Here is a 24220-nt window from a genome sequence, read left to right on the forward strand (position 1 = left end):
TATATTTAGTTAGAGAGGTCTATTACAAGCATTTTTGGTCATTAGACATAACCCCGAAATCTTACGCAGTTTCTAGAAAAAAATTCGAGAATATGTGAAATTTTTCGTCAAAATTCAAAAATGTAAAATCATACTAAAAAAATTATATTTAGTTACAGGGGTCAATTGTAAGCATTTTTGGTGAATAGACATACCCCCGAAATCCTGCGCATTTTCGAGAAAAAAATTCGAGAAGCTATGCAATTTTTCGACGGAAAAAAAAATTTCGAATCATTCTAAAAAAATTATATTTAGTTACAGGGGTCAATTATAAGCATTTTTGGTCATTAGACATACCCCCGAAATCCTATCCAGTTTCGAGAAAAAAATTCGAGAAAATGTGAAATTTTTCATCAAAATTCAAAAATTTCGAATCATTCTAAAAAAATTATATTTAGTTACAGGGGTCAATTATAAGCATTTTTGGTCATTAGACATACCCCCGAAATCCTGCTCATTTTCGAGAAAAAAATTCAGTACGAGTGGAACTTTAAATGTTAATAACTTTTCAAGGAAGCCTCCATCGACAAATTACTATTCTTCACTTTCGTCTTGTTTTGGCCCCCCAAAATCCCCCGTTAAAGTTTCTCCCAGGGTTGGCCTAACACTTTATCAAATTCGCAATTAAATTCAGAAATTTTCGAATCATTTTAACATTTGCGCCTATAGATAGGCAGCCTGCTACAACTGCTTGCGTGAGCTCCACCTACTGACAGTTTTCCGAGTTAGTCTCGTACCTAAATCGCCAGTAGAACGTGTTAAATAATTTTTATCGAAAATGAGTTGCCTGGGCGAGATTTTCTGAACGAAACGGATTCTTTGGCGGTTGTATCGAGTCTTCGGGATCGCGGGGGAATTAGAAAACCGTCGGGGGATTGCACGCTTTTAATATCGAAGGACGATGATGAGGATGCACGCCGTGGAACACCCAGACAAGTCTCCCCATCCCTTCCGGATTTTTAGCCACGGTTTCTGGCTTCTGTTCTACTTTGAGACGCGACGCGAGGTTAGGACGATTGCTGCGGCGATCGAGAGACGAAAATCCCTCGGAAGTAGTTCGAACCTGTAGCTGATCAGACGACGAGATTCCTGACACTGGTGTAAGAGCTCCACGGATTAAAATTTGTTGGTTCGTGGACAATATTCACTTTACAATTTCTATTTTTTATTCGTAAATGAAACTTAGTTAACTTTGGTAGGCTGGTGCCATTTTGTTTGTATTTTTCTAACCCTGCAAATCGAGCCGCAAATAACAGTGAATAATAATAATGCATGAAGATGGTCTAGAGTTGTGTAAATGTTTGCTGTGGAACCTAGAAATACTTAATAAAACTTAAAAGTGATTTTTAAAAATTGTTATTATTTTTAAAGCCATCTATATGTATTACTATTGTCCATGGATTAATTAATGAACCATCTTTATACTATTGACTGTTCAAATTACATTACAAAATCTTAAGTTAGTCTTTCACATCAATTATATATATTATATTTTTTATTTATTAAACAGAGATCGTAAATTTACAGATTGAGTCTATAGATCCAGGTATAACAATATAGTTATATGTATAAATGCAGTAGGAATTTGCAGGATCGAATTATAAAAATATTAATCTATTATTTATAGTTATTATAATAAGATATTGATCCTTTTGCAGGGCTATAGTGACTTCACATTTTACTGTATTTTCTAATGTTTCATTTACAGTTATTTGCGATCTATTTGTTTATTTATTTATTTATTTAATTTTTTTTATAGAAATTGCTACCCCCATCTACGGCAGAACGCCCAAGTTTGTCGAGAAATAGTGCAACTGCTTCGACGGTAGATGGCGCCCCATGCACATTCCGCTACGCCTTTTGGCGCCAAAAAAGCTGAACTATTTCTCGGCAAACTTCCATGGTATTTGCCATAAAATGGCAATGCATGCTCGAAACATACCGCGTGTCGTGTCTCTTACGTCTCCTCAGTGTTATATTGTTTATAAAGTGTTTGAATAATTTAACATTACGGAAGTGAACGCAGAAGCTCTGATCACAATCCATAGTTTTCTATTCAATTAATGAAGCTGATATGCATAATACATATCTGCACTTGACATGCTAGAATGACTATCGATTCAACTTTTCCCAGTGAACAATTTATTTAGTAAAAGTTATTCAGTCGATGCTTACAATTAACGCTGTTAGGTTGATTTAAATATGAAGTACAATTACAAGCCATCGTTGAAAGAGTTGCAATTCAGTTTGAAGTATCGTTCGAAAGAATATTTATTGGAAAACATCTTGCATGGTGTTCCATACTTCGTGGATCCTAAGCGTCCTAAATGGGAAAGGTAGTATCGTAATTAAGTAGTATTTTATTGCAGACGATTTTTCTCCTAAACAATTCGTATGTTTTGTAAACATTTATATCATTAAAATTCACATCCGGTTTCTATGCAGAATGATATGGTTCTCTTTGACGCTTGCCTCGGTTGTAGCAACTGCTGTGATAATCGTTATCATTTGGAATAAGTTTCAAACAGAACCAACCATAACTGGATTAGATATAATGACAGAACATGTTAACGTCGAATTCCCACAAATCTTCCTTTGCTTCGAATGGACACAATTGAATCACTCGTATCTACACGAGGTAATTGTGTTGTCATTTTTATCAGTTCAGTATTTAAAAAGTAGTTCAAAAGTTTATAAATCGTATACAGGACGAATTGTATGCATACGAACAGCTGTACAATTGGTACAAGAGAAAGAATATTGATTCGGAAGCGTTCTCGTCCTCTACAAAAGAGAACAATTTTCATAGTACGTTCGAGAAGATGGCGCCCAACTGCGATGACGTGATCATCAACTGTGCATACAGGTAAATGCAATCCATCATTTTGAAAATTTTAATAGGGCGATTCTAGGGGCCAAAGACGAAAATCAAGAATACCAATTTGTTGATGGAGGCTTCCTTAAAAAGTTATTAACAATTAAATTCAAAAATTTCAAATCCGTCTGGAAAAATTATATTTAGTTATAGGGGTCAATTACAAGCATTTTTGGTCATTAGACATAACCCCGAAATCTTACGCAGTTTCTACAAAAAAATTCGAGAAGGTGTGAAATTTTTCAACGGAAAAAAAAAATTTCAAATCGTACTAAAAAAATTATATTTAGTTACAGGGGTCAATTATAAGCATTTTTGGTCATTAGACATAATCCCAAAATCTTACGTACTTTCGAGAAAAAAATTCGAGAAGCTATGCAATTTTTCGTCAAAATTCAAAAATTTCAAATCATACTAAAAAAATTATATTTAGTTAGAGAGGTCTATTGCAAGCATTTTTGGTCATTAGACATACCCCTAAAATCCTACGTACTTTCGAGAAAAAAATTCGAGAAGCTATGCAATTTTTCGTCAAAATTCAAAAATTTCAAATCATACTAAAAAAATTATATTTAGTTAGAGAGGTCTATTGCAAGCATTTTTGGTCATTAGACATACCCCTAAAATCCTACGTACTTTCGAGAAAAAAATTCGAGAAGCTATGCAATTTTTCGTCAGAATTCAAAAATTTCGAATCATACTAAAAAAATTATATTTAGTTAGAGAGGTCTATTGCAAGCATTTTTGGTCATTAGACATACCCCTAAAATCCTACGTACTTTCGAGAAAAAAATTCGAGAAGCTATGCAATTTTTCGTCAGAATTCAAAAATTTCGAATCATACTAAAAAAATTATATTTAGTTAGAGAGGTCTATTGCAAGCATTTTTGGTCATTAGACATAACCCCGAAATCCTACGCGTTTTCGAGAAAAAAATTAAATACTGGCGTAACTTTAAACGTTAATAACTTTTTAACAAAACCTCAATTAAAAAATTACTATTCTTGATTTTCGTCTTATTTTGGCCTCCAGAATCTTCCATTAAAATTTCAAGGGATTTATTTCATTATTCAGGGGAAACAAAAAGCAGTGCAGTGAAATATTCACGAAAGTTCTGAATTCCGCGGGCGCGTGTTGCAAATTGAACCATTTGGAACATTTCAAGGCCACAGATGTCGCCTTGAATCTTCAATTCGAAACTCGAGGCTCGAGTTATCCATGGAGGTAATATTGCTATACATAATCGACGTCGAATTTCTCTTAATTATTTAATTACAGACTTTACTTGAAGCAACACGTCGACTCGAGCCCGAAACCAGACGAACGGCCGATAGTAACAGCCTACTTTCCCATAGAGATTGAATTCATAGCCGACATAACCTATGCTACCCCTGACATTCGTTACTTAACGCTTCATCAACGAGAATGCTACTATAAACACGAAGGCGTGAGTGTTAACGATTGCGAGATCGACTGTTTCATGGAGAAATTATTCGCTCGTTGCAAGTGTCTACCGTGGTTTTCATCGTTCACCGACAAAACAAAATGTCCCCTTTCGATGTACCCCTGTCTGTACAATAGTAGCATTGACATGAACGAATGTGATTGCTGGCTTCCTTGCGACCATACGTCGTACAGTGTGAGAGGGATACTAAAATCTGACAGTAACGTTAATCGAATTATCTTAAAGAATTGGCCGACAGCTCTTTATAAGAGAGAAATGAGATTCGGGTATATGGATTTGCTTGTATCGTATGGCGGTGTTGCCAGTCTTTTTTTGGGTTATTCCTTGCTGACGACCGTGGAACTAGGCTACTATTTTAGTCTCAGAACTTATTGCGGTGCAGTAATTCAATCTTCTAGGAAAGAGTACAATATAAAAACTATCCGTATCGTAGGGAAGCTTCCGAGCAAAGTGGACGTGAATGTTTATCCGGGATACTTTCGATATCTCGATTAATTTTCTAAAGAAAAATGTTAGTAAACCCTTTTAAACTACTGCTTGTTTAATTTTCACACTTCGTGTATTCGTAGTACGTGTTAGAGTTAGTTTTGGATTAAAAAACAGATACGGTAAACAGGTACATAAATTGCTCGTTTTATTAGAATCTTAATTAAATTTTATACAAAAGAGTTAGTGACTGTCCATGAATTGAATATCCGAGAGTAGCAAAACTGTATTTGGCAATGGTCTTGGTTGCGGGCTTAAGACTGTAAACGTTTGCCTCTCCACGTCGACGTTGGTCCTGCAAATAAACAAATAGTTACCCTAATTATGTATGCGCTTGGAATAGAAGCAAATTAATGCGAGGATCACTTACACGCAGACAAATCCAGCAACGTTAGTTTGCACCACATCGTCCTCCGGCGAATCAGCGAATGAAACTGATAACAAGTGATGGAGAAGATTTGGTCCAGGCGTAACAGCTACCAATTTCGTTAGATTGTCTTCTGCTTTCATTCCAAGCGGCATACAGGACGCAGGTAACACCGGAGCTCCAATTTTGTACAACCTTGCTTCGCTCCATTTAACTTCGAAACTATGCGGATAGAGCGGGGTTCTAGATCCATAAAAATATTCCCTCACACCTTGATCCCTGGCTTCTATTCTCTGTGCTTGACTCCTCTCTACGACTCCCCCGCTTTTCGGTAGAAAAACAACTTTCACGAAGTCTGGCATATCGCGAACTAGTTCGTTATAAAGTCTCTCTTGATCTAGTACCATAATCGCGTCGACTTCGAAAGCTTGTGCAGCGTGAGTTAAGAGTTTATACCCAGCCCCTTTGATCCACCCGCAAGTGTTTATTACGATGCCAGAGATTCTAGCTTTTTTGTTAGCTTGAAGCCTGTCTGAACAGACCTCTGCGAGCCGTGTTACGAGTAGATTGTAAAGGGCAACATTTGTCTGCGGAGACTTGTGTCCAAAATGGAAGACCAACGGTGCTTGTTGGCTAAAACCTTCTACAATGTTGGATGGACGTTCGACCAACAGAGCTCCAACTGTACCAGGTATTGCTATGTGACCTTGACCAACGTCCAGGTCTACAAAAATTGGCCTACGGCCCATTCTAACTGCATAGTTCAATAGAAGCCTACAGAGTGTTGATTTCCCAACGTCGCAAGGGCCTACAAGCATTGTTATTGGCCCTCTGGTGTCATCTTTCTCCGCAGCTTCCCTGAGCCTTTCCATTGCTGCGTGACAGTTCAGGTAAAGACCCATGGGAGTCTCTTTAGCAACATAGCTAACGTCAGTTTTACCCACCAGTTCCACTGTACAGCCTTGCCATGTAAATACAGCTACTTTAGCCCCAGCTGTGAACTCATACTTCTTCCCTTTTACTAATTCCGTACCAAAGACTTCTGCCAGACCATTTTTCAACTGCAAAATAATTAAATAAATATACACGTGATACACGAGACAGCTAGGAACTAAATTTTTAATTTAAATTACGAGAGACGTCTCAACACTTGCCTCAAGCGTGACTTTTTCGTTTTTGCTTTCAACTTCGAATCGCAACTCGCAGTCCGGATCTAATTTGAACTCTTGAGTTTGCGCTTTCTCGTCTGTCATTTTGCTAATATACAATTACCTTTCAGTGGCTTTTACATAGCGTTGTAGAGTTTTGTTTACGTGGTGTATTCTAACCTCCAAATTAACACCTGACGCTATATCGATGTTCTCAACTTATCGAAATATCATCGATAGTTGAATCAATGTCAATATCATAATATTAAATAATGTAAGTGTGAACATGTTCTATTATGTTCATGCATGGGTACTGTACTGTGTTTAAAGTTTATCAAAATATCATTGTTTAACAATGATATAAAATAACAGTTTGAAAAGGGGGGGTCGTGTTTGTAGAATTGTAGGGGACACTAGGAACAGTTCCCTTAGTTCCCTAGTGCCCTAGGGAATTAACTTGAGACTATATTTATTTCAGTTTAATTAATAAACAGTGTCTAAAGCTTATTATTATTATAATAATAACTACAGTTATGTCTACATAAGTAACTGCATTTAATTTGTTTGTGGTGCTCCCTGTGTATTGGCTGTCTGTGACCCATATGTGGTACATGATTTGCAGAGCCATCTACGGCAAAACGCCCAAGTTTGTCGTGGAGTAGTTCGTATAGTCCAAGCTAGATGGCTCTCTCGACAAGCTTGGGCGTTTTAACACCAGAGGGTTTGTGGTCGAAAATAGCGAACTATTCCACTTAAATTAACTTAAACGGACATTTTATTGGGCAAGAATGCAGTCACTTATGTAGACATTACTGTAGTTATTATAATAATAATAAGCTCTGGTAGAAAATAAAATAAAATAATTAAACTAACGACACAGTTTGTAAACTGTGCTAACGATTCTCTCTCACTATTTAGAAGCAATTACGAAAAATCATGAATCACAGTTTATAAATTGTGCCTGTGCCAAATATTCATGGAAATTCCTTTTCATGTACGTAACAGTTTTGTGGTGGGGGATGCGCCATCTAGTCAGTCCACCTTTCCTTTATACTCCGTGGTTGCCATGACGTCATTTCCACAGTACTACTGGCGTAAACGGTCACAATACACGCGTACCGGTGCCACGCATTTAGTTTTGATAGTACGTTGAACGAAACGTCACAAAAATTAGAAAAATGACCGCGTTCACGGTTATCGGAAAGTTTTGGCAAGAATACACTAAATCTACGCCAAAGAAACTGAAAATAATAGACGCTTATCTGCTTTATGTGTTCTTAACGGGTGTGATACAATTTGTTTACTGTTGCCTCGTCGGCACCTTTCCCTTCAACAGCTTTCTTAGCGGATTTATTTCTTGCGTCTCTTGTTTCGTTCTTGGAGGTATTTTACTTATGATTTTTTTATTCAAATTTTCATCTTTACAAATGAAATAAAACATTGTCTTGTACCACTGTTTCAGTTTGCTTACGGCTACAAGTGAATCCGCAAAACAAAAGTCAGTTTCACGGAATAAGCCCCGAAAGAGGATTCGCTGATTTTATTTTCGCGCACGTTATTCTTCATCTTGTTGTAATGAATTTCATTGGTTAAGCGCATGGGGAAAAAGGGTTTGTAATATTTTGTAATAAAACATTATATTCAAACCTGTTATTAATAATGATTACGTTATTTTAAGCATATTTAAAGTTTTTTAAATAACCTCCATAATTAAGGAAACAAGAATTTATTTTTATTTGTATATATTATAACTGAAAATTAGTTATTGATTCTTCCGGAGAGCGAATATCAGAACTAATATCACTGTAAACGCAAGATGGTTGCCTTTCTTCAAAATTCTCTGATGATTCACCTTCTGTGCTATAATTTTGAATATTCTCTTCTTTGTCTTCTTCCTTCTTGCATTTACAAGTCTTTGCAGGTACTACAAGGCCCAAATTCCCTTCTGAATAGCGGCAATCTATATTTTCAATCTACAAAAAAATATATATAGTTATATCTTCATATAATTGTATTTTAAATTACATTTAATAACAGTATACATACTTGTGATACAGTATGGTGCATGATAGATGTGATATTATCATCTTCCAATATTTCCCAAAGATTCTGGAGCAATTGCTGTTTCAAATGCGACGCGCAATAATTCTCACACGAAATATCTCCTTCGAGCTGTAAACATTATAGTCGAATCGATAAAAATTCTAATCGATTTTTAAAAATAGAATTTACCTCCAGAGCCTCCTTAATGCAACTCCTTGCGCGATTTAAAAGACTTTTAAGCCCGTTTAATACTTTTTCCCTTTCGCGAACATTCAGCAACAGTTGTTCCTTATCGTTTCTAGTCTTCAAAATACACCTCTTTAAAAATTCAATTTTCTGTTCCATTTTTCTAGTCTGTTCCTTAAAATCTTCAGCGATTCTTTCGTATTCGACAATTCGCGCGTTATCTCTTTCTACTTGTCCATAATGCAACATCATTGATTGGATATCCTATTTAAATCCAACTTTTAATTAAAATAACATAGATTTTCTTAGATCTAGTATTTTGCAATTTAAATAGCTTTCTGGGGATAAATACAAAAAATAACCTATTAAAATTTTATAAAATAACTGTTAACTGTTAATAACTTTTTAACGGAGCCTCAATTAAAAAGTTACTATTCTTGATTTTCGTCTTATTTTGGCCTCTAGAATCCTCTAAAATGACCGGTCGCGGTCACTTAAGTGGGCATTACTGTGGAAGATTCTAGAGGCCAAAATAAGACGAAAATCAAGAATAGTAATTTTTGAATTGAGGCTCCGTTAAAAAGTTATTAACAGTTGCGCCTGAAGATAGGCAACCTGCGCAACAATTCAGGCGCAGGTGTTAATAACTTTTCAACGGAGCCTCAAACGAAAAATTGGTATTCTTGATTTCCGTCTTATTTTGGCCTCTAGAATCCCCCATTAAAATTTCCCCCACGGAACACCCTGTATATAGTAGCACTTAAGTATCCATGGTCACTTAAGTGGGCACTACTGTATTATAAAAACTACCATAATAATGTTAAATAAATACATATTTATGTAAGCGTGAAAAGGTAAAAGATTTAAGACGTCGAGGCAGATAGGTACGAAGCGAGTCACCGCTTACGAGGGAAGAGTGGGGGAAGCGAAAGGGGAAAGGGAAGCGCCGCGACCACTGCTCAGTCGTACGCCGAGCGCTGGGGAGGACGGATCAGTGTCGAACGACAGAGAATACCCTAGCTCGTACTGACGCTGTTGCTTTGTATTTTGTATGTTGTGTGTTGTAATAATATTATCTAATTAACAATCTTACGTTCGCCAGTTTGTGAATCGTGTTTCTCTGTTTCATTGCCATTTGTAAAGTTACTTTCGATTCCGTCTCGAACAGTTCGCACTGTAACCTCAAAATACGCTCGACTTCCTTGTTTTCGTTGCTGGTGACCTTTAATTCCCTGCAGGTCCTTTCGAGCACATCGAGCTCGTGATTCAGTGTCACATTTTCTCGAATCGCGCGATGAGTGGCCTCCGCCACTCGCATACTTGTTGCTTTTCGAAGTGATGCGTCCAATGTGTTCAAACGTTCCTCCATTTCCTTTTTCATCCTTTTAACAATTAATTAGAAAGTGTAGCAATTGTGCAGAGAAGCATCGATACATGAAATGTGTTGTCAAGGTCTTTAGCGCGGTTTTAAAAATTAATTTAATAAAATTCGTACATTGCTTTCCCAATGATTACAGACTTCTCGGCTTCGTAAAGTTCTTCCTGGTGTCGCTTTTCTTGTTCGGCGATTTCCTTCTCTTGGATCTCGAATTTCTGTAATAAATCGATCCGCGCCAATCGCCAGTCCTCCAACGCGTTTAATTTACCAGCTATTCGAGAAAATATTGTGTTTTTCAAGTGAATAATAACAACAGATAAAAATGCAACATTTTCACTTTACCAGCCAATTTGATTTCGGCACTTAAATTATTTTCCATCGTGCGATATTCGAGTTGCATCGCTTCCTCTTTCTTCTTATAAACAGCCAATTCATCCTTTCGTAATTCTTCCACGGCTGAGAGCCGCTCAGCTAGTTCCTTCGACTCTTTTATTTTCTCTTCCAAATTTCTTTTCAAATGCGCGATAACATCCGATCGATCCTCTTCCAATTGTCGAAATTTTTCCTTCACTTGCCCCGCTGCTTCCTCTAGCTCCTGGTTTCGAGTTCTTAATCTACAATCCCCTCACAATTTTTATAAATTCATTTAAGTGTAAAAAATTAATAAATATATTACCAACTGTAGTGTTGCATTCAGAATGTTAGGTCAACCCTGGGAAAAATTTTAGTGGGAGATTCTAGGGGCCAAAATAAGATAAAAATCAAGAATATCAATTTGTTGATGGAGGCTTCCTTAAAAAGTTATTAACAATTAAATTCAAAAATTTCAAGTCCGTCTGGAAAAATTATTTTCGATTGTAGAGGTCAATTACAAGCATTTTTGGTGAATAGACATAACCTCGAAATCCTGTCCATTTTCTAGAAAAAAATTCGAGAAGCTGTGAAATTTTTCGACGGAAAAATAAAATTTCAAATCGTTCTGGAAAAATTATATTTAGTTAGAGGGGTCTATTACAAGCATTTTTGGTCATTAGACAAACCCCCAAAATCCTACGCGTTTTCGAGAAAAAAATTCAGAACAGGCGGAACTTTAAATATTAATAACTTTTTAACAAAGCCTCAATCAACAAATTAGTATTCTTGAGTTTCGTCTTATTTTGGCCTCTAGAATCTTCCACAGTAGTGCCCACTTAAATGACCGGTCGCGGTCACTTAAGTGGGCATTACTGTGGGGGATTCTAGAGGCCAAAATAAGACGAAAATCAAGAATACCAATTTTTCGTTTGAGGCTCCGTTGAAAAGTTAATCCCCTAGAATCCCCCATTAAAATTTTTCCCAGGGTTCTGAATAATATTTTATAAATATTGTTATTAATTCATTTGTTAATTGAAAAGTAGAATTAGAAAATCGACAATATTTATCAGAAATAAGTGACAGACGAATGTGCCATTCATACGTGTACGATATGTATATTTACCGTGCCAACTGTCTGTTGTTATCCAAAATCTCTTGTTCGTAAGTCAACGTCTCCCTTTCGTCTATGCATTTCTTTTTTATCTTCTTCCCTCTAGCTTTACGTTTCTTTTTTTTTGCCCGTAACATTTTGATCGATTAAATATAACTAAATATCGTACGAAGAATTTCAACCCTTTCGCTACACGCATTCACAACGCGAAAACATTTATTGTTAGATCGATAATTCGATAGTTCCATGGTGATCGTTGGTGGTCAGGAATTAAATAATTTCTTAAACAAACGTTTCAATATCTTTCTATACAATACAGAATTAACCCAAATATTTTATTATTTACGTACGCAGGTAGAAAATTTTTATATTCAAAAGAAAAATAGTTAACTTACATATAATTAATGCATAATAACTAATGCAAACTAAAATGCAAATACAGTAAAGTTTCTCAACACGTAAAAGTCACTAGACTCGACTGACACGATTAGCCAAACGTAGAGGACAATGAGTAAATAGAGAAACTTTACTGCATCTTTAAAAGCACAAACTTGTACAAAACTTTGAATGTTCGCAAAGAATGAAATATACTTCAAGTAAGATGGTACAATAAAACCGAAAAAAGAAATCAGTATGCACGCGCGTGCGTGTAGTAACGAACTTGATCTCGTCTAAAATAAAGTACTAATTCAATTCATCCTAGGTGGCGGTGGCTGCGGCCTGCGGAAGTAAATTATTAAACTGAGCATGCCGGTGAGCATTCCTATGAGATACAAATCCCAGTTCTGGCCCAACAGCTGATCCCATTTGTTCAGATGATCGACGAGGCTAAACTCTTGTAGGTAGTCCAAACCGAAAAGGAAAGATAGTTTAATGAGAGCCAACGCTACAGGGATTTTGGCGTCTGGACTGGCCTCAGCAGCAAGATCGTAGCATCGTTTGGCTAAATGTCGATCCCTAGCCAGACCCAAACCGCGCTCGTGCATATATCCAAGGTTAAACATCGCTTGGGCGTTAGGTTGTTGCTCAGAAGCTGATCGATAGTGACTAGCTGCAGCCTCGTAGTCGACTTTAGTTCCTTTACCATAGTAATGCGCGTCTCCTAATTTCACCTGTTGTAATCACCAGTTTGTAAATAGAGCAACTCGATAATAAAATTACACAATATATACCTGGGCGGCAGAGTATCCTTGTGAAGCAGCTCTGGCCCACAGAGTAAGTGCTCTAACCAATCCTTCCTCCTCCGACAATATCGTAGTCTCTCCTTTGTCAAGTATGAATGCAGCATTACTCTGTGCAACGTCGTAGCCCATTTCAGCAAGTAGAGCAGAGTTGACGAAAGCCTCGTTGATTCGACCCTCTCTGTAATTCGTGTAAGCAACCACTAGCTGGTCGCTCCACTTGCCTCTTTCAGCAACAGTTTTCAGAAGCTCGACAGCAGTCGTGCAGCTACGCATCATGCCTGTGCCAGTAGCGTGCATTTGCGCCAAGTTATAGTACGCCAATACATGACCAGACTGGCTAGCCAGATTGAAGTACTTGTTAGCTAATTTGTAATCGCGTTTCACACCTGTTCCACCTAGTAATCGTACAATTTTGTATCCTTTGTAATCACGTTCTGTATAATCAACAGGAATGGTAGATAACATACTGAAATACATGTTGCCAAGTTGAAGCTGTCCGTCTACCCACTCCTGCTCCGCAGCTTGGCTGAAGTACTGGAGAGCTTTTGCTGTATCTCTTTCCACCCCCCTTCCGTAAAGATACATGAGCCCCAAACCACTTTGCCCAACAGGATTTCCTAGTTCCGCAGCTTTCTTGAAATATTTGTACGCCATTTTGTTATCCTGCTCCACTATTTCGTTACCCTCTAAATAGATCTAGAAAATAGCAATGCGTTAGCACTGTATTAGCTAGCTCAAATATAGTAGTGCCCACTTAACCCGTTGGCCTAGGATGTGAAGTTAGCGTGAGCCCAAAATTTGAACAAAAATGCCCAGTTTTTGAGTCATTCCACGATCTCACGCGTTTTGGTCTAAATACCCAACCCTAGTCTCACATGTGATGATCAGTTTTGCCCCAAATACCCAATCCTAGAGTTTTACATGGCAAATGGCCTAAGTGGACACTTGAGCCACCCAGTACCTTCCCCAGAAAAGCCATGGCAACGTGATTTCCAGCATCAGCAGCATGCTGGAAATAATGCATTGCTTTAACATGATCCAGCGGAACACCTCTGCCACCCTGATAGTGTAGCTGTCCCAATCCAACTTGAGCCTGTGTGTCTCCCTTGTTTGCCAACAACTGATAGTACTCTATCAGATCCTGATCAAAAATTCCCGAGCTATACCCGGGATTTTCGTACTCGTCTAGAAGCCTAATTCGTTGAACGACTAGCCCCCCGCTGAAGGAAACTTCCTCCGCGACCTTGTTGGCAACCTTGCTGTAAAAGTCTAAAGCTTTCTCGCAGGAAGCTGGTGTCGTGATGCCAGCCCAGTAGCGATAGCCCAAAGCCATTTGTGCACGCGTGTCTCCACCTAGAGCTGCTATTGTGTAATGAAGAAGTGCTTTAGCTTGCGAAGCATTTACTCCGCCTAATCCTGTTGCGTATAGGAATCCCATGCCCTGGAAAACATTTGTGCATAAATAGCCTTCGATAGTTCCTTAACCTATTAATAATTAAAACTTATCTACCATATGAGCAGATGGTAGCCCAGTTTCAGCAAGTTCTTTAAACGTTTGGTGGGCAGTTTGAATATCTTGACTAGACGTCCAGAATGAAGTTGAACCAAATTGCATCCCTAACAATTTAGCCCACGCCAGCATAGATCTAGCTTCGCGATGGCCGAGAAACGCAGCAGACATTAACAGCTCGTAAGCTTCTGCTTTATTAGCCCGCGTAGTGTTCAAAAGTCTCTGCGCTTTCCTAAATATCTGCTCGACTGAAAGTTTTACTCTTAGTTAGGAAGTCTTACTCTTTTTAAGTATTACATTATGTTATAAAACGCATGTGAAATTACCCTCTTGTTGTTCCGGTGTAAGCGGTTCCTGGATCTCTTCGTTATAGGGCTCGAGTAATTCTTCTTTGCTCCATACGTCGTTTTCTTCCTCGTCGATTCTTAAATTACTATTATTTGGTAAGTCTATGTTCTTAGTCTGCGCCGTCATCGCTTTCATCCAAACGTATCTCATAACGGAACTTTCGTCTTTAGTTTTTGGTTCGTTCTCTATTTCCTCTTTCTTTTTTGTGATCTTTTCGTTGAGGTACGGTTCAGAGGCTGGTATCGTTTTTAGGATAGTGTCGTGCAAAGCCATATCGCGCAAATGTTCGAATATATTCTCTTCCAAGCTGACATCCTCTTCCGCCTCTTCGTCCGAATTGTCCGACTGTTTCTTGAAAACCTCTGGCTCGGACGAAGCTGGCATAACCAGCAATAGTAAAAGCAACAACTTCTGTAGCTTCATTCTGTCGGCTCAATCTCTATCATACTTCCACTGATTTTAGCAGACTGAATTTTTCGCTAAATAAAAAATTTTATTCCCATAAATGCAATAAAATAAGTTTGATGTATCAACGATTTTTGTACGAAATAATTACGAAGATACCGTATCGTTTATGCACTGTAACCTACATTTCGATGAACAAAAAAATATTGTTTCGAAGTAAAAGAAATGCTAGTTTTCTTACGTTTAGTTTCGGGACAGATTTATATGAACCTTCTCAAGTTCATTTTGTGGCACGATTCTCGATAATTGAACTTCTTCTCAGCACAAAAGAACGTAACGTTATTTAGTTACGTTACGCACATCTTTAGTAATTGCACTATTGATTTCTCACGATGATTTGTAAAGATAAGGTTTTTCCATGATAAACTGATATCGTTTCATAATTTACTCGAGTTATCGAATATTAAAAGCACATTATTTGTACGACTATCGATAAATCAGCTGTTCCGCAGATATATGTTTCCCGAAAATTTTAATAGGTCACATACTCTATGCTTTGGAACAACTAAAATTGCATATTGCATAAAAATCAGTTCCTTTAAATTAAAAATTAACCGAAGATAAAATCTCAAAGAAGTTCAAAATTTTTTGTTAATAATGTGCAATAATTTATGTAGATATAGTACATATTTATTGTAATTGGTTAATAACTTTTAAATAGTTAACATGGTTTTCCAGATTTGTAGCTATTAGTCATTTGTTAAATTTATTATTATCTTCGTAAATATTACGAAGTAATCTGAAGTTTGTTGCAATATAGCGAAATATTAATTTTGAGAATATTATCCTATATAGTAGATGTTTGTAAAAATATGTCAATCGTATAAATCGGAATAGAATATATTTTTTATTTGCATGGTTTTTATGAAATTATCAAAGTCTTGCATTACGACAAAATGGTGGATCTACACGGAAGGGACAAAGGGAATATATCACTTCCATTGAAACTGCATTCTTACAAAGATGGCGAGGATAGAAATATGCCAACGATTATTAACACCCAGAGAACATTTTACGATATTAGAATCGAGGACATTAAAAGCGAAATAAACAGGTTAAAAATAAAAGAATTGTCAATAAAATGAGTTAAAAAGAGACCTTATGTTTTCCTAACAAATACCCTATTTCGACAATAAAATAATATGAACTTAAAGAAAGTTTCAAATGCAGAGATTAAAAAAAAAATTTTTAGGTTAAACGAACGAAACGATAAGTTATTAGAAAATATTGAAACTAATAATGAACTTATGTTTACTGTGGATGAGAAAACAGCAGATGAGATCTCAGACTTATCTAAACAGGTTTCCACGCAGAATGATCGAGTGGAACATTTAAAAAATCAAATCGATACGGTAGAAAACAATCGAGTAGAAGATAAACGATCTTACGAACGCAACGTGGAATCGTTCAATCAGAAATATAAAAAAAAGAAAGTTGAATTAGTTTCTCAAATCAAAGTTCTAAGTAATTGGGAAAATTTCTCTTTTCGGTATTTTATTTGAGGATGATTAATTTCGTAAATATTTTAGACGCTAAAATCAACACTTTGGAAGATTTTAAGAAAAATCAAAAAAGCTTGGAAGAAAACTTTAAAATGCGTCGTAAACGCATGATTGAAAACGATGAAAAATTGAAAGACATTTTGGAGAATATCAAGCAAAAGTTTCGATTCGACGAAGAAATGTATCAAGTTTTTTTTAACATAAAATTTTGTTACATTCAATGCATAATTGTGGTCTTTTGGTCATTTTGATTTAGGCTAAAGAATGAACTGTATTGTCGTCTTCTCAATTTGGCAGCTAAATTTCAGCTAAATACAAATAAACACATAAGTTTACCAAATCAGAGATTAATGCGTGAAAATATCATGTTACAAAATGAATTCTTGGAAATTTCGAAGGAAATTTCACTTAAAAAGGAAGTTGAAACTAATTTCAAGTAATTTCTGTTTCATTTACATTAATTTCTTGATTCTCTGTGTGTCCATTTTGTAAAATCTCACCTTACAGAAGTTCTGCTATGGAACAGAGAAGAAATATTATCGAATGTCGTTCGAATATAAACGAAAACATAATAACAAAAAAAGTACAAAATTCTGTGTTGAAATCTTTAGAGAAAATATTTGGAAAAATGAAGAAGCGTTTATCTTTTGTCAAAATCCCTGATCCAGGAATGGAAAATAAATGTTTGGCATTGATTGAAAGTGCTCAGCAAGAAGAATGCATGTCTAACATTAATCTTGCAAAATTGCAAACTTTGCTTTACAAAGAAAGAACAAAAATTGGTATCACAAAGTATTTACAGAGCAGAATAGAGTGCAAAATAAAGGCGGTTGTGGAAACACTTTATGATTTGAAGTATATTGTAACTTGTTTGCTTCAGGTATTTTATATTGTGATTTAATTTTAAGCTAATTTTCAAGTGTAAACTCAAGCTGTATAACTTTAATGTAAACATATGCACATTTGCAGTGTTCTGCAAGTGAATCAGGTTATGTTAACTTGCTTCTGCTTCTGCAAAACAAGCTTATCAGGGGACAATCAAAATTTCTTTGCAGTATTGTTAAATCGTAATTATCGTTTAAATGCCCATCAAAGTTTTCGTTTAAGATTATAGTTAATTAACATTTGTACTGTAGGATTGAAAGTATTTCACGAGAAATAGAATATTCTGAAGATTTGAAAGGAATTCCTGAAAATATTGATTCTGAAATGTTGATGGAATCTGATGAGAAAGAACCTTTGTTGAATGCAGTTTTAAAAGAAGTAAATGGATAATTTTATCACATATAGTATAGTGTATTCTGTGATAATTATATTTTAATTTCAATTTAGACAAAATCTGAAATGGAAAGGGAAGATGGAAAGGAAATATGTCCTGAAAGCAGTGCATCTGACGAAGAATCATTACACAAAATTCTTAAAAATTTTGATATTGACTTAAAAGAATCGTTGTTGAACACAGATACTGAGTTCATAGACGAAGAAGAGTCTTTGTTCGATATTAACGAAGAATAAAGATCATTGTTTATACTTTTGTTTATTGTTCTTTGTGAAAGATTTCTACATATGAGATCATAACCTCGATCATAACCTCTCTTTTCGTTGCATCGTGTATCGTGATTGCACGAGAATGAGGCACAGTGTGCTCACCATCCCCACTCCTCTTGCTGTAAGCTGACTCGGTATTGGTCGAAAACGGTGAGGAAGATCGGTGAGAGCCAATCAGAGGACAGCAGCAAGAGCGGGGAAACACGCTGTGCCTGAAATTTGGAGGGAAAATTGTGATGTAGAAATGAGTGTAAATATTTGGTTTAAATCATTTTATTTATTGGCGAACATCATTACCACTGATTTTCAAGTTGACAGTCGTGCATAGAAAAGAAAAAATAGAATGCGAATACTTACACCAGTCGTAAGAAATATATACTTTCGTGTCATAGTGTTCGGAGAGTAATAGTATTTGCAGTTCTGTTAGATAGATTTGGGCGATTATTATTAAATACAAAATATATATATGTATATATATATATTTATAGCAGTAATATTTTTTTATCTCTCTCTCTCTCTCTCTCTCTCTCTCTCTCACTCTCTCTCTCTCATAATATAATAACACATATCTCTTTGTAATATAGATAATCTTTCTTTGATTTTGCAAGGCCAGCATAGAAATCACACTAGAGAATGGTAAACTTAGTCTTTTCTTTCCTAGATTTTAGACAAAGAGACGCCCCTTATCAAATTAGCCATTAATTAAACGCAATTCGTGTTATATACATTTGTAAAATTAACCTCGATCAATCACGAGCTTCTCGTACTTCGAAACTTATCGATTATTATTAATAATTATTAAATTTAATTCTCTGTAATGGAAATATCCCTTAAGACATTTTGTTTGCAACGTTCGAATCTTATGTTCTGCAATGTCGGTTTTTGTACAGTGTGCGTACATTTTCAAATATTATTTAAAATAATTTGTGGAATATATTTTTCAGTTTTTTTTTTTTCGATATTTCAATTTCATCGTTTGAATAATTTACCTATCGATTTATGTACATTACGCATTAAAGATGCCACCACTTTTCTTTTTTTTTAATTATGGTCTCCGATTAAGGCTGGTAACGTTTTTGAATTATTACATGTTTGTACCTAGATACAGATAAATTTAATGGGAGATTCTAGGGGCCAAAATAAGACGATAATCAAGAATACTAATTAGTTAATCGAGGCTTCGTTAAAAAGTTATTTATGTTTAAAATTTCGCTCTTACTGAATTTTTTTCTCAAAACTGGGTAGGATTTCGGGGGTAGGTCTATTCACCAAAAATGATTGCAATTGACCCCCGCAAAAGAAAATATTTTTTTCAGATCGATTTGAAACTTTTGAATTTTGACGAAAAATTTCACATTTTCACGAATTTTTTTCTCGAAACTGGGTAGGATTTCGAGGTTATGTCTATTCACCAAAAATGATTGCAATTGACCCCCACAACTGAAAATAATTTTTTTAGAATGATTTGAAATTTTTGAATTTCGTCTAAAAATATTATACCTTCTCGAATTTTTTTCTCGAAAATGCGCAAGAATTCGGGGGTAGGTCTATTGACCAAAAATTATTGCAATTGACCCCCACAACTGAAAATAATTTTTTTAGAATGATTTGAAATTTTTGAATTTCGTCTAAAAATATTATACCTTCTCGAATTTTTTTCTCGAAAATGCGCAAGAATTCGGGGGTAGGTCTATTGACCAAAAATTATTGCAATTGACCCCCGCAAAAGAAAATATTTTTTTCAGATCGATTTGAAATTTTTGAATTTTGGCGAAAAATTTCACATTTTCACGAATTTTTTTCTCGAAACTGGGTAGGATTTTGACGTTATGTCTATTCACAAAAAATGATTGTAATTGACCCCTTTACCTAAATATAATTTTTTCAGGATGATTTGAAATTCTTTAATTTCGTCTAAAAATTTCACATTTTCACGAATTTTTTTCTCGAAAATGCGCAAGAATTCGGGGGTATGTCTATTCACCAAAAATGATTGCAATTGACCCCTGTACCTAAATATAATTTTTTCAGAATGATTTGAAATTTTTGAATTTTGATGAAAAATTTCACATTTTCTCGAATTTTTTTCTCGAAACTGGATAGGATTTCGGGGTTATGTCTAATGACCAAAAATGCTTGTAATGGACCCCTGTAACTAAATATAATTTTTTCAGAATGATTTGAAATTGTTTAATTTAATATTTTTAATAACTTTTTAACGAAGTCTCAGTCGAGAAATTAATATTCTTGAGATCTAGAATCTCCCATTAAAATTGTTCCCAGGGGTGCAGAACACCCTGTATATTTTTGCCTTTATTTTTAAGTTTTGCTATTTTACGAATTTACCGTACATCTCGACGAATTTAATTAGCTTACTGTTTTTTTTTTTTTTATTAGCAGTTGTATAACTCATGGCATTTGTAACGTGAAAAAAATGATAAACCCAGTCATGTTTCATAAATATCCATGAAATCTAATTGTCAACTGACTTACTTTTAACATACAGTGTAAAACAACATTGTGAAAATACATCGATCGTAAACTGTATAAAATATACTATGTGGTTGTCATTAGTACAGTCAAAAAATAGCATTTGAACTGTTAATTCCCAGTATCCTTTCGTTCTATATTCATAAGTAAACAATTTTTATGTTAAATCGCCAAAAAATATTGGTTTCGAAATATGCGATTTGTTTCTCGTGGTGGCTTCCGGCGACAAAATTTTACACGAAATTTTCGTAAAATACAACTCGTTCTCGCGGCTAAAGTTCATGATTAACGGTTTTCCGATATCAAAGCATTGTAAATAATTGAAAGGATTACGTTATATCGGGAAACCAGAAGTTTCATGAAAAAGAATGAGAAAACTCGCTCGAAAACGACATCGTATAGGCAGTGATAATTGTAATATAGTTGCAAAGTATTTGTAAAGTTATATAAAGTTTTTTTATTGAAATTCGGGAAATGAACTTTGTAGAAAAGATCGTCAATCGAGAAAAAGTATATGCTATTTTTATACGCGGTTCCAGAGGCGAATATCGTATGAAAAGGAATGTAGAAAAACTAAGAGAAGTAGATTTTTACTATGGTAAACTTTGGTATTATATATGAGTGAACTCTTTCGTGTCCCTCTGTTCTTTCTTTTCTTAAACACTTTCGATCTTATATACAAAAGAAGTTTATATAAAATACAACGTGATTGCTATTACTAATAATAAATCGTACTAATACCGTCAGAGAAAAAAAATAATAATGAAAATATAGCGCGTAACTAAGCAAATGAAGAAATACTTAGTTCACAATTAGCGTATTAGTAAACGATGAACGATAAAACGTCTCCTATTTCGTACGCTATTGACACATCGATACGTTTCGTGCCCTTAAACAAATTTGGTGCAGCTAAATCATTGTAATCGTTAAAATGGCTAGGGAACCTAATCTTACGCTAAATTGGCTAATGATATCGGAAGATTAATTCAACGAGGCATTTCGTATTTTCTAAAACTGTTTCGGACTAATACTAAAACAAAACTAGCAATGGTTTCGGTAAATTTACCGCGATAAATACTGTTTACTAACGATACATTATCCTTGTTTCAACATGAGACGTCAGAAATATATCGAGAAAATACATATTTCTATAGACCCATAAGCGTTGTTGATACTTAAATCAGTCGCTTTTATACTGTTTTCGTACAACACGAGGCCTGCATACACATATGTATATATATACATATACATATCCAACGCATATATATGTATATATACGATCTAAATTTTGGAAATAATTAATTATTACAGATAAAATGTATTATATTAATTTGTGTGTGTTACACTTAATTTCAGAAACACTAAGTCTAAAGGCCAGTTTACGTTTTATTTCTAAACTTTCTAATATTATAATGACAAGATGCACCTACTTCTTTTTATTGTTTTCTATCTATATTTTAAAGTTTCCATGTATTTTGCGTGATCGTTTTATTTTTAATTATATTGACTATTAGAGGTTAAACTTATACCTATTAATAAATTAATAGATAAATAATATGGTTAAAAAGTCAAACATGTATTATACCACAAGTAACAATTAAGCTACGCTGCAAATATCTTTCGAAAGACGTGTCGCTATAATTATATATATCGCAGACTCATTTTTTGTTTTCTAAATATCTCGTGCACTGACAATCACGTCTAACATACAGCGTTTGTACCAATTTCTATCTAAGGAAGATTCAACCATATAGTTAAAACAAAATGTAAAGCATCTCGATTGCATGTTTTTAAACCCTCTGCAATTGGATTTCGGGACGGTCCCTTCGTAAGGGACCGTCTCGAAATGGTAAAGGTATACAGAGTTTTCAACTACTGCGCTCCACTAATTATTAAAATCTAATAATCGTAACAGGGCGTTACTCGCCAATATAGATGTGTTAAACATATCTTAGAGAGAGTTTTAAACAGTTGACGTTTGCTGGTTGTTGTTGTCCAATGGAATACTCGTTGAACATTCCTTCAACATTGCTCGTAATCGAAGGATTTCCGTCGATGCGGCCGCAAGGTCCGATTGCAATTGTAGCTCTTTCTCTCGTAGACGTTTTATGTCATGCTGACAAGTCTGCAACAAATTCAGAATTATATCAAAGATGAAATGCGAACAGTATGGTCACTTATGTGGGCACTGTTAATGGCCCGAAATTTTGTAGAATTTTCACGTACCACATTCTGCTTGAGTAGATGCAACTTGTCGCACTTAAGTCTTGTAACTTCCATTTTCAGGTTTTCATTTTCTAGAACGCCATCTTTAGCCGTACACCTTGCAGTGTCGTGTGTTTCCGCGGAGCTCATCGATTCAAGGCCTGTATCGCTGTCCGGATACACGACCTGGTCGAGTTCCAACTCGCTGTTTAACGAACTGTCGTCGCTCTCTGAAATAATACGTTGCGTTGTCTCCGTCTTCTCTGATCTCTCTTGTTTCCTTAGGTTCTCGTGGGTCAGTCTCTGGACGGACGGTACGGAAGTTTTGTCCGCAACAGTTGTATCATTGCTGGCACAAACTGATGCGGTGGATTCCCTACGATCGACTTCGTCTTGCTGTATAGTGGCCAAACTACTATCTTGATTGTCTGTATTAGATAAACTACTGTCCTGGCTCCCTAAACTGGGGCTCCCGCGTTCCGAATCTCTTCGAAGGGTCAAATCGGGGGACCCTAACGGACTCGAGGGTTCTATCGAACGCTTACCGCCAATCTTCGTCGTCGATTGTCGATTGCTGGGTGGACTGGGTTCCGATTGACCCTTCTTCGATAACTGCTGGGGCACGCTCTCCGTGGACGCGTTTCGAACCCGCGATATCAACGCCTTTCGAACTGTATCGATGAACCTAGAACCGCTTCCTCCGCTACCAGATCCTGACGCGTCGCTCGCCGTCGGACTTACCGGGCAGTTTCCACCATATCCCAAACCAGGACCTCCTAAACCAATCGCTCCCCCAAGAAACTCTGCAGTCTTTCCTTGCAACTCTTCCGTCAACGACTCCAAAAGAGCTGACCTCGTTCTCAGCTGTTAATGGAGAATTTCTTTCGTTAGCGTCGAGACTCGAATCTTGGTGGGATCAGATATTCCATTACAGTAGTGCCCACTTAAGTGACCGGTCGCGGTCATTTATGCGGTCGCTTAAGCGGGCATTACTGTAGTCAATTCCTAGCTAATAATCTCAACACCGCATGCTTGCCCACATAAGTGACCGCGACTGGTCCCGAACGTGGCCACTTAAGTGGGCATCACTGTAATCAATTCCTGGACTAATAATTTCAAGCCTACACTTGTGCCCACATAAGTGACCGCGACTGATCCCGAGCGTGGTCACTTAAGTGGGCACTACTGTATATAACAGTGTTTCAAAAGTGGGAATGAGATTAAACTTTTACGATCTAAGTAAACGATAATTACCTCGAGTTTGGAGAACTTCTCAGCTTTGTACGCGGCGTTTTCAGCGTTCACTAGTTTCGTCAGAAGGAATTCTTTGAATTCGACTCCTCGCATAAATACAGCCGGCGCTGGCAATGCTGGACCAAACCAGGGAACATCGTTTCGCGCCGTGATGCTTACTTTGTACCTGCATTTAGAACACGTACAAAATGTCTATGAATACTAGGCGCAGCGTGACGCGATTGTACAATCGCAACAACGATTGTTTTGTTCAAAAGTCGAG

At 36.1% G+C, this 24220-nt stretch overlaps 7 protein-coding genes across 10 annotated transcripts in view; 3 read left to right on the plus strand and 4 right to left on the minus strand.

Moving 5' to 3' along the window:
* The first annotated feature begins 2241 nt into the window (after positions 1-2241).
* LOC122402203 (sodium channel protein Nach-like) lies at positions 2242-4874 on the plus strand. Its single transcript, XM_043404803.1, has 5 exons — positions 2242-2375; positions 2485-2677; positions 2748-2905; positions 3989-4138; positions 4193-4874. The coding sequence occupies exons 1-5, from the start codon at positions 2242-2244 to the stop codon at positions 4872-4874; spliced, it is 1317 nt and encodes a 438-aa protein (XP_043260738.1).
* A 142-nt stretch (positions 4875-5016) lies between these two features.
* Positions 5017-6758, minus strand: LOC122402228 (protein CLP1 homolog). The gene is made up of 3 exons (XM_043404839.1): positions 6387-6758; positions 5236-6293; positions 5017-5160 (listed from the first exon to the last, which is right to left on the minus strand). The coding sequence occupies exons 1-3, from the start codon at positions 6483-6485 to the stop codon at positions 5049-5051; spliced, it is 1269 nt and encodes a 422-aa protein (XP_043260774.1). The 5' UTR covers positions 6486-6758; the 3' UTR covers positions 5017-5048.
* Positions 6759-7477: 719 nt separating this feature from the next.
* Positions 7478-8091, plus strand: LOC122402242 (dolichyl-diphosphooligosaccharide--protein glycosyltransferase subunit DAD1). Its single transcript, XM_043404867.1, has 2 exons — positions 7478-7763; positions 7843-8091. The coding sequence occupies exons 1-2, from the start codon at positions 7559-7561 to the stop codon at positions 7971-7973; spliced, it is 336 nt and encodes a 111-aa protein (XP_043260802.1). The 5' UTR covers positions 7478-7558; the 3' UTR covers positions 7974-8091.
* A 34-nt stretch (positions 8092-8125) lies between these two features.
* LOC122402204 (centrosome-associated protein CEP250-like) lies at positions 8126-11636 on the minus strand. The gene is made up of 7 exons (XM_043404804.1): positions 11465-11636; positions 10330-10601; positions 10105-10258; positions 9703-9991; positions 8613-8873; positions 8427-8552; positions 8126-8353 (listed from the first exon to the last, which is right to left on the minus strand). Exons 1-7 carry the CDS (start codon positions 11587-11589, stop codon positions 8126-8128), a joined length of 1455 nt encoding a protein of 484 aa, XP_043260739.1. The 5' UTR covers positions 11590-11636.
* Positions 11637-12017: 381 nt separating this feature from the next.
* On the minus strand, positions 12018-15466 carry LOC122402271 (protein sel-1 homolog 1-like). The gene is made up of 7 exons (XM_043404913.1): positions 15141-15466; positions 14473-14973; positions 14147-14394; positions 13598-14077; positions 13104-13332; positions 12625-13031; positions 12018-12564 (listed from the first exon to the last, which is right to left on the minus strand). The coding sequence occupies exons 2-7, from the start codon at positions 14915-14917 to the stop codon at positions 12142-12144; spliced, it is 2232 nt and encodes a 743-aa protein (XP_043260848.1). The 5' UTR covers positions 14918-14973; positions 15141-15466; the 3' UTR covers positions 12018-12141.
* A 315-nt stretch (positions 15467-15781) lies between these two features.
* Positions 15782-17976, plus strand: LOC122402205 (kinetochore protein SLK19-like). The gene is made up of 8 exons (XM_043404806.1): positions 15782-16013; positions 16152-16423; positions 16489-16642; positions 16718-16897; positions 16969-17341; positions 17431-17528; positions 17598-17724; positions 17794-17976. The coding sequence occupies exons 1-8, from the start codon at positions 15856-15858 to the stop codon at positions 17974-17976; spliced, it is 1545 nt and encodes a 514-aa protein (XP_043260741.1). The 5' UTR covers positions 15782-15855.
* Positions 17977-20276: 2300 nt separating this feature from the next.
* The window catches only part of LOC122402254 (rap1 GTPase-activating protein 1), a 105166-nt gene continuing 101222 nt past the window's right edge, over positions 20277-24220 (minus strand). For 3 of the 4 annotated variants that reach the window (XM_043404889.1, XM_043404890.1, XM_043404891.1), the window contains 3 exons: positions 23959-24124; positions 22726-23568; positions 20277-22624 (listed from right to left, as the gene is read on the minus strand). In XM_043404889.1, the coding sequence (XP_043260824.1) occupies positions 22463-22624; positions 22726-23568; positions 23959-24124 (1171 nt within the window). In that variant the 3' untranslated portion in view covers positions 20277-22462. The remainder of the gene's footprint in view (positions 22625-22725; positions 23569-23958; positions 24125-24220) is intronic. The other variant, XM_043404892.1, reaches the window with a different exon arrangement.

Source organism: Colletes gigas, unplaced genomic scaffold (genome assembly GCF_013123115.1).
Source record: "Colletes gigas isolate AHSC1104 unplaced genomic scaffold, ASM1312311v1 Colletes_gigas_Sc00034, whole genome shotgun sequence".
NCBI lineage: Eukaryota > Metazoa > Arthropoda > Insecta > Hymenoptera > Colletidae > Colletes > Colletes gigas.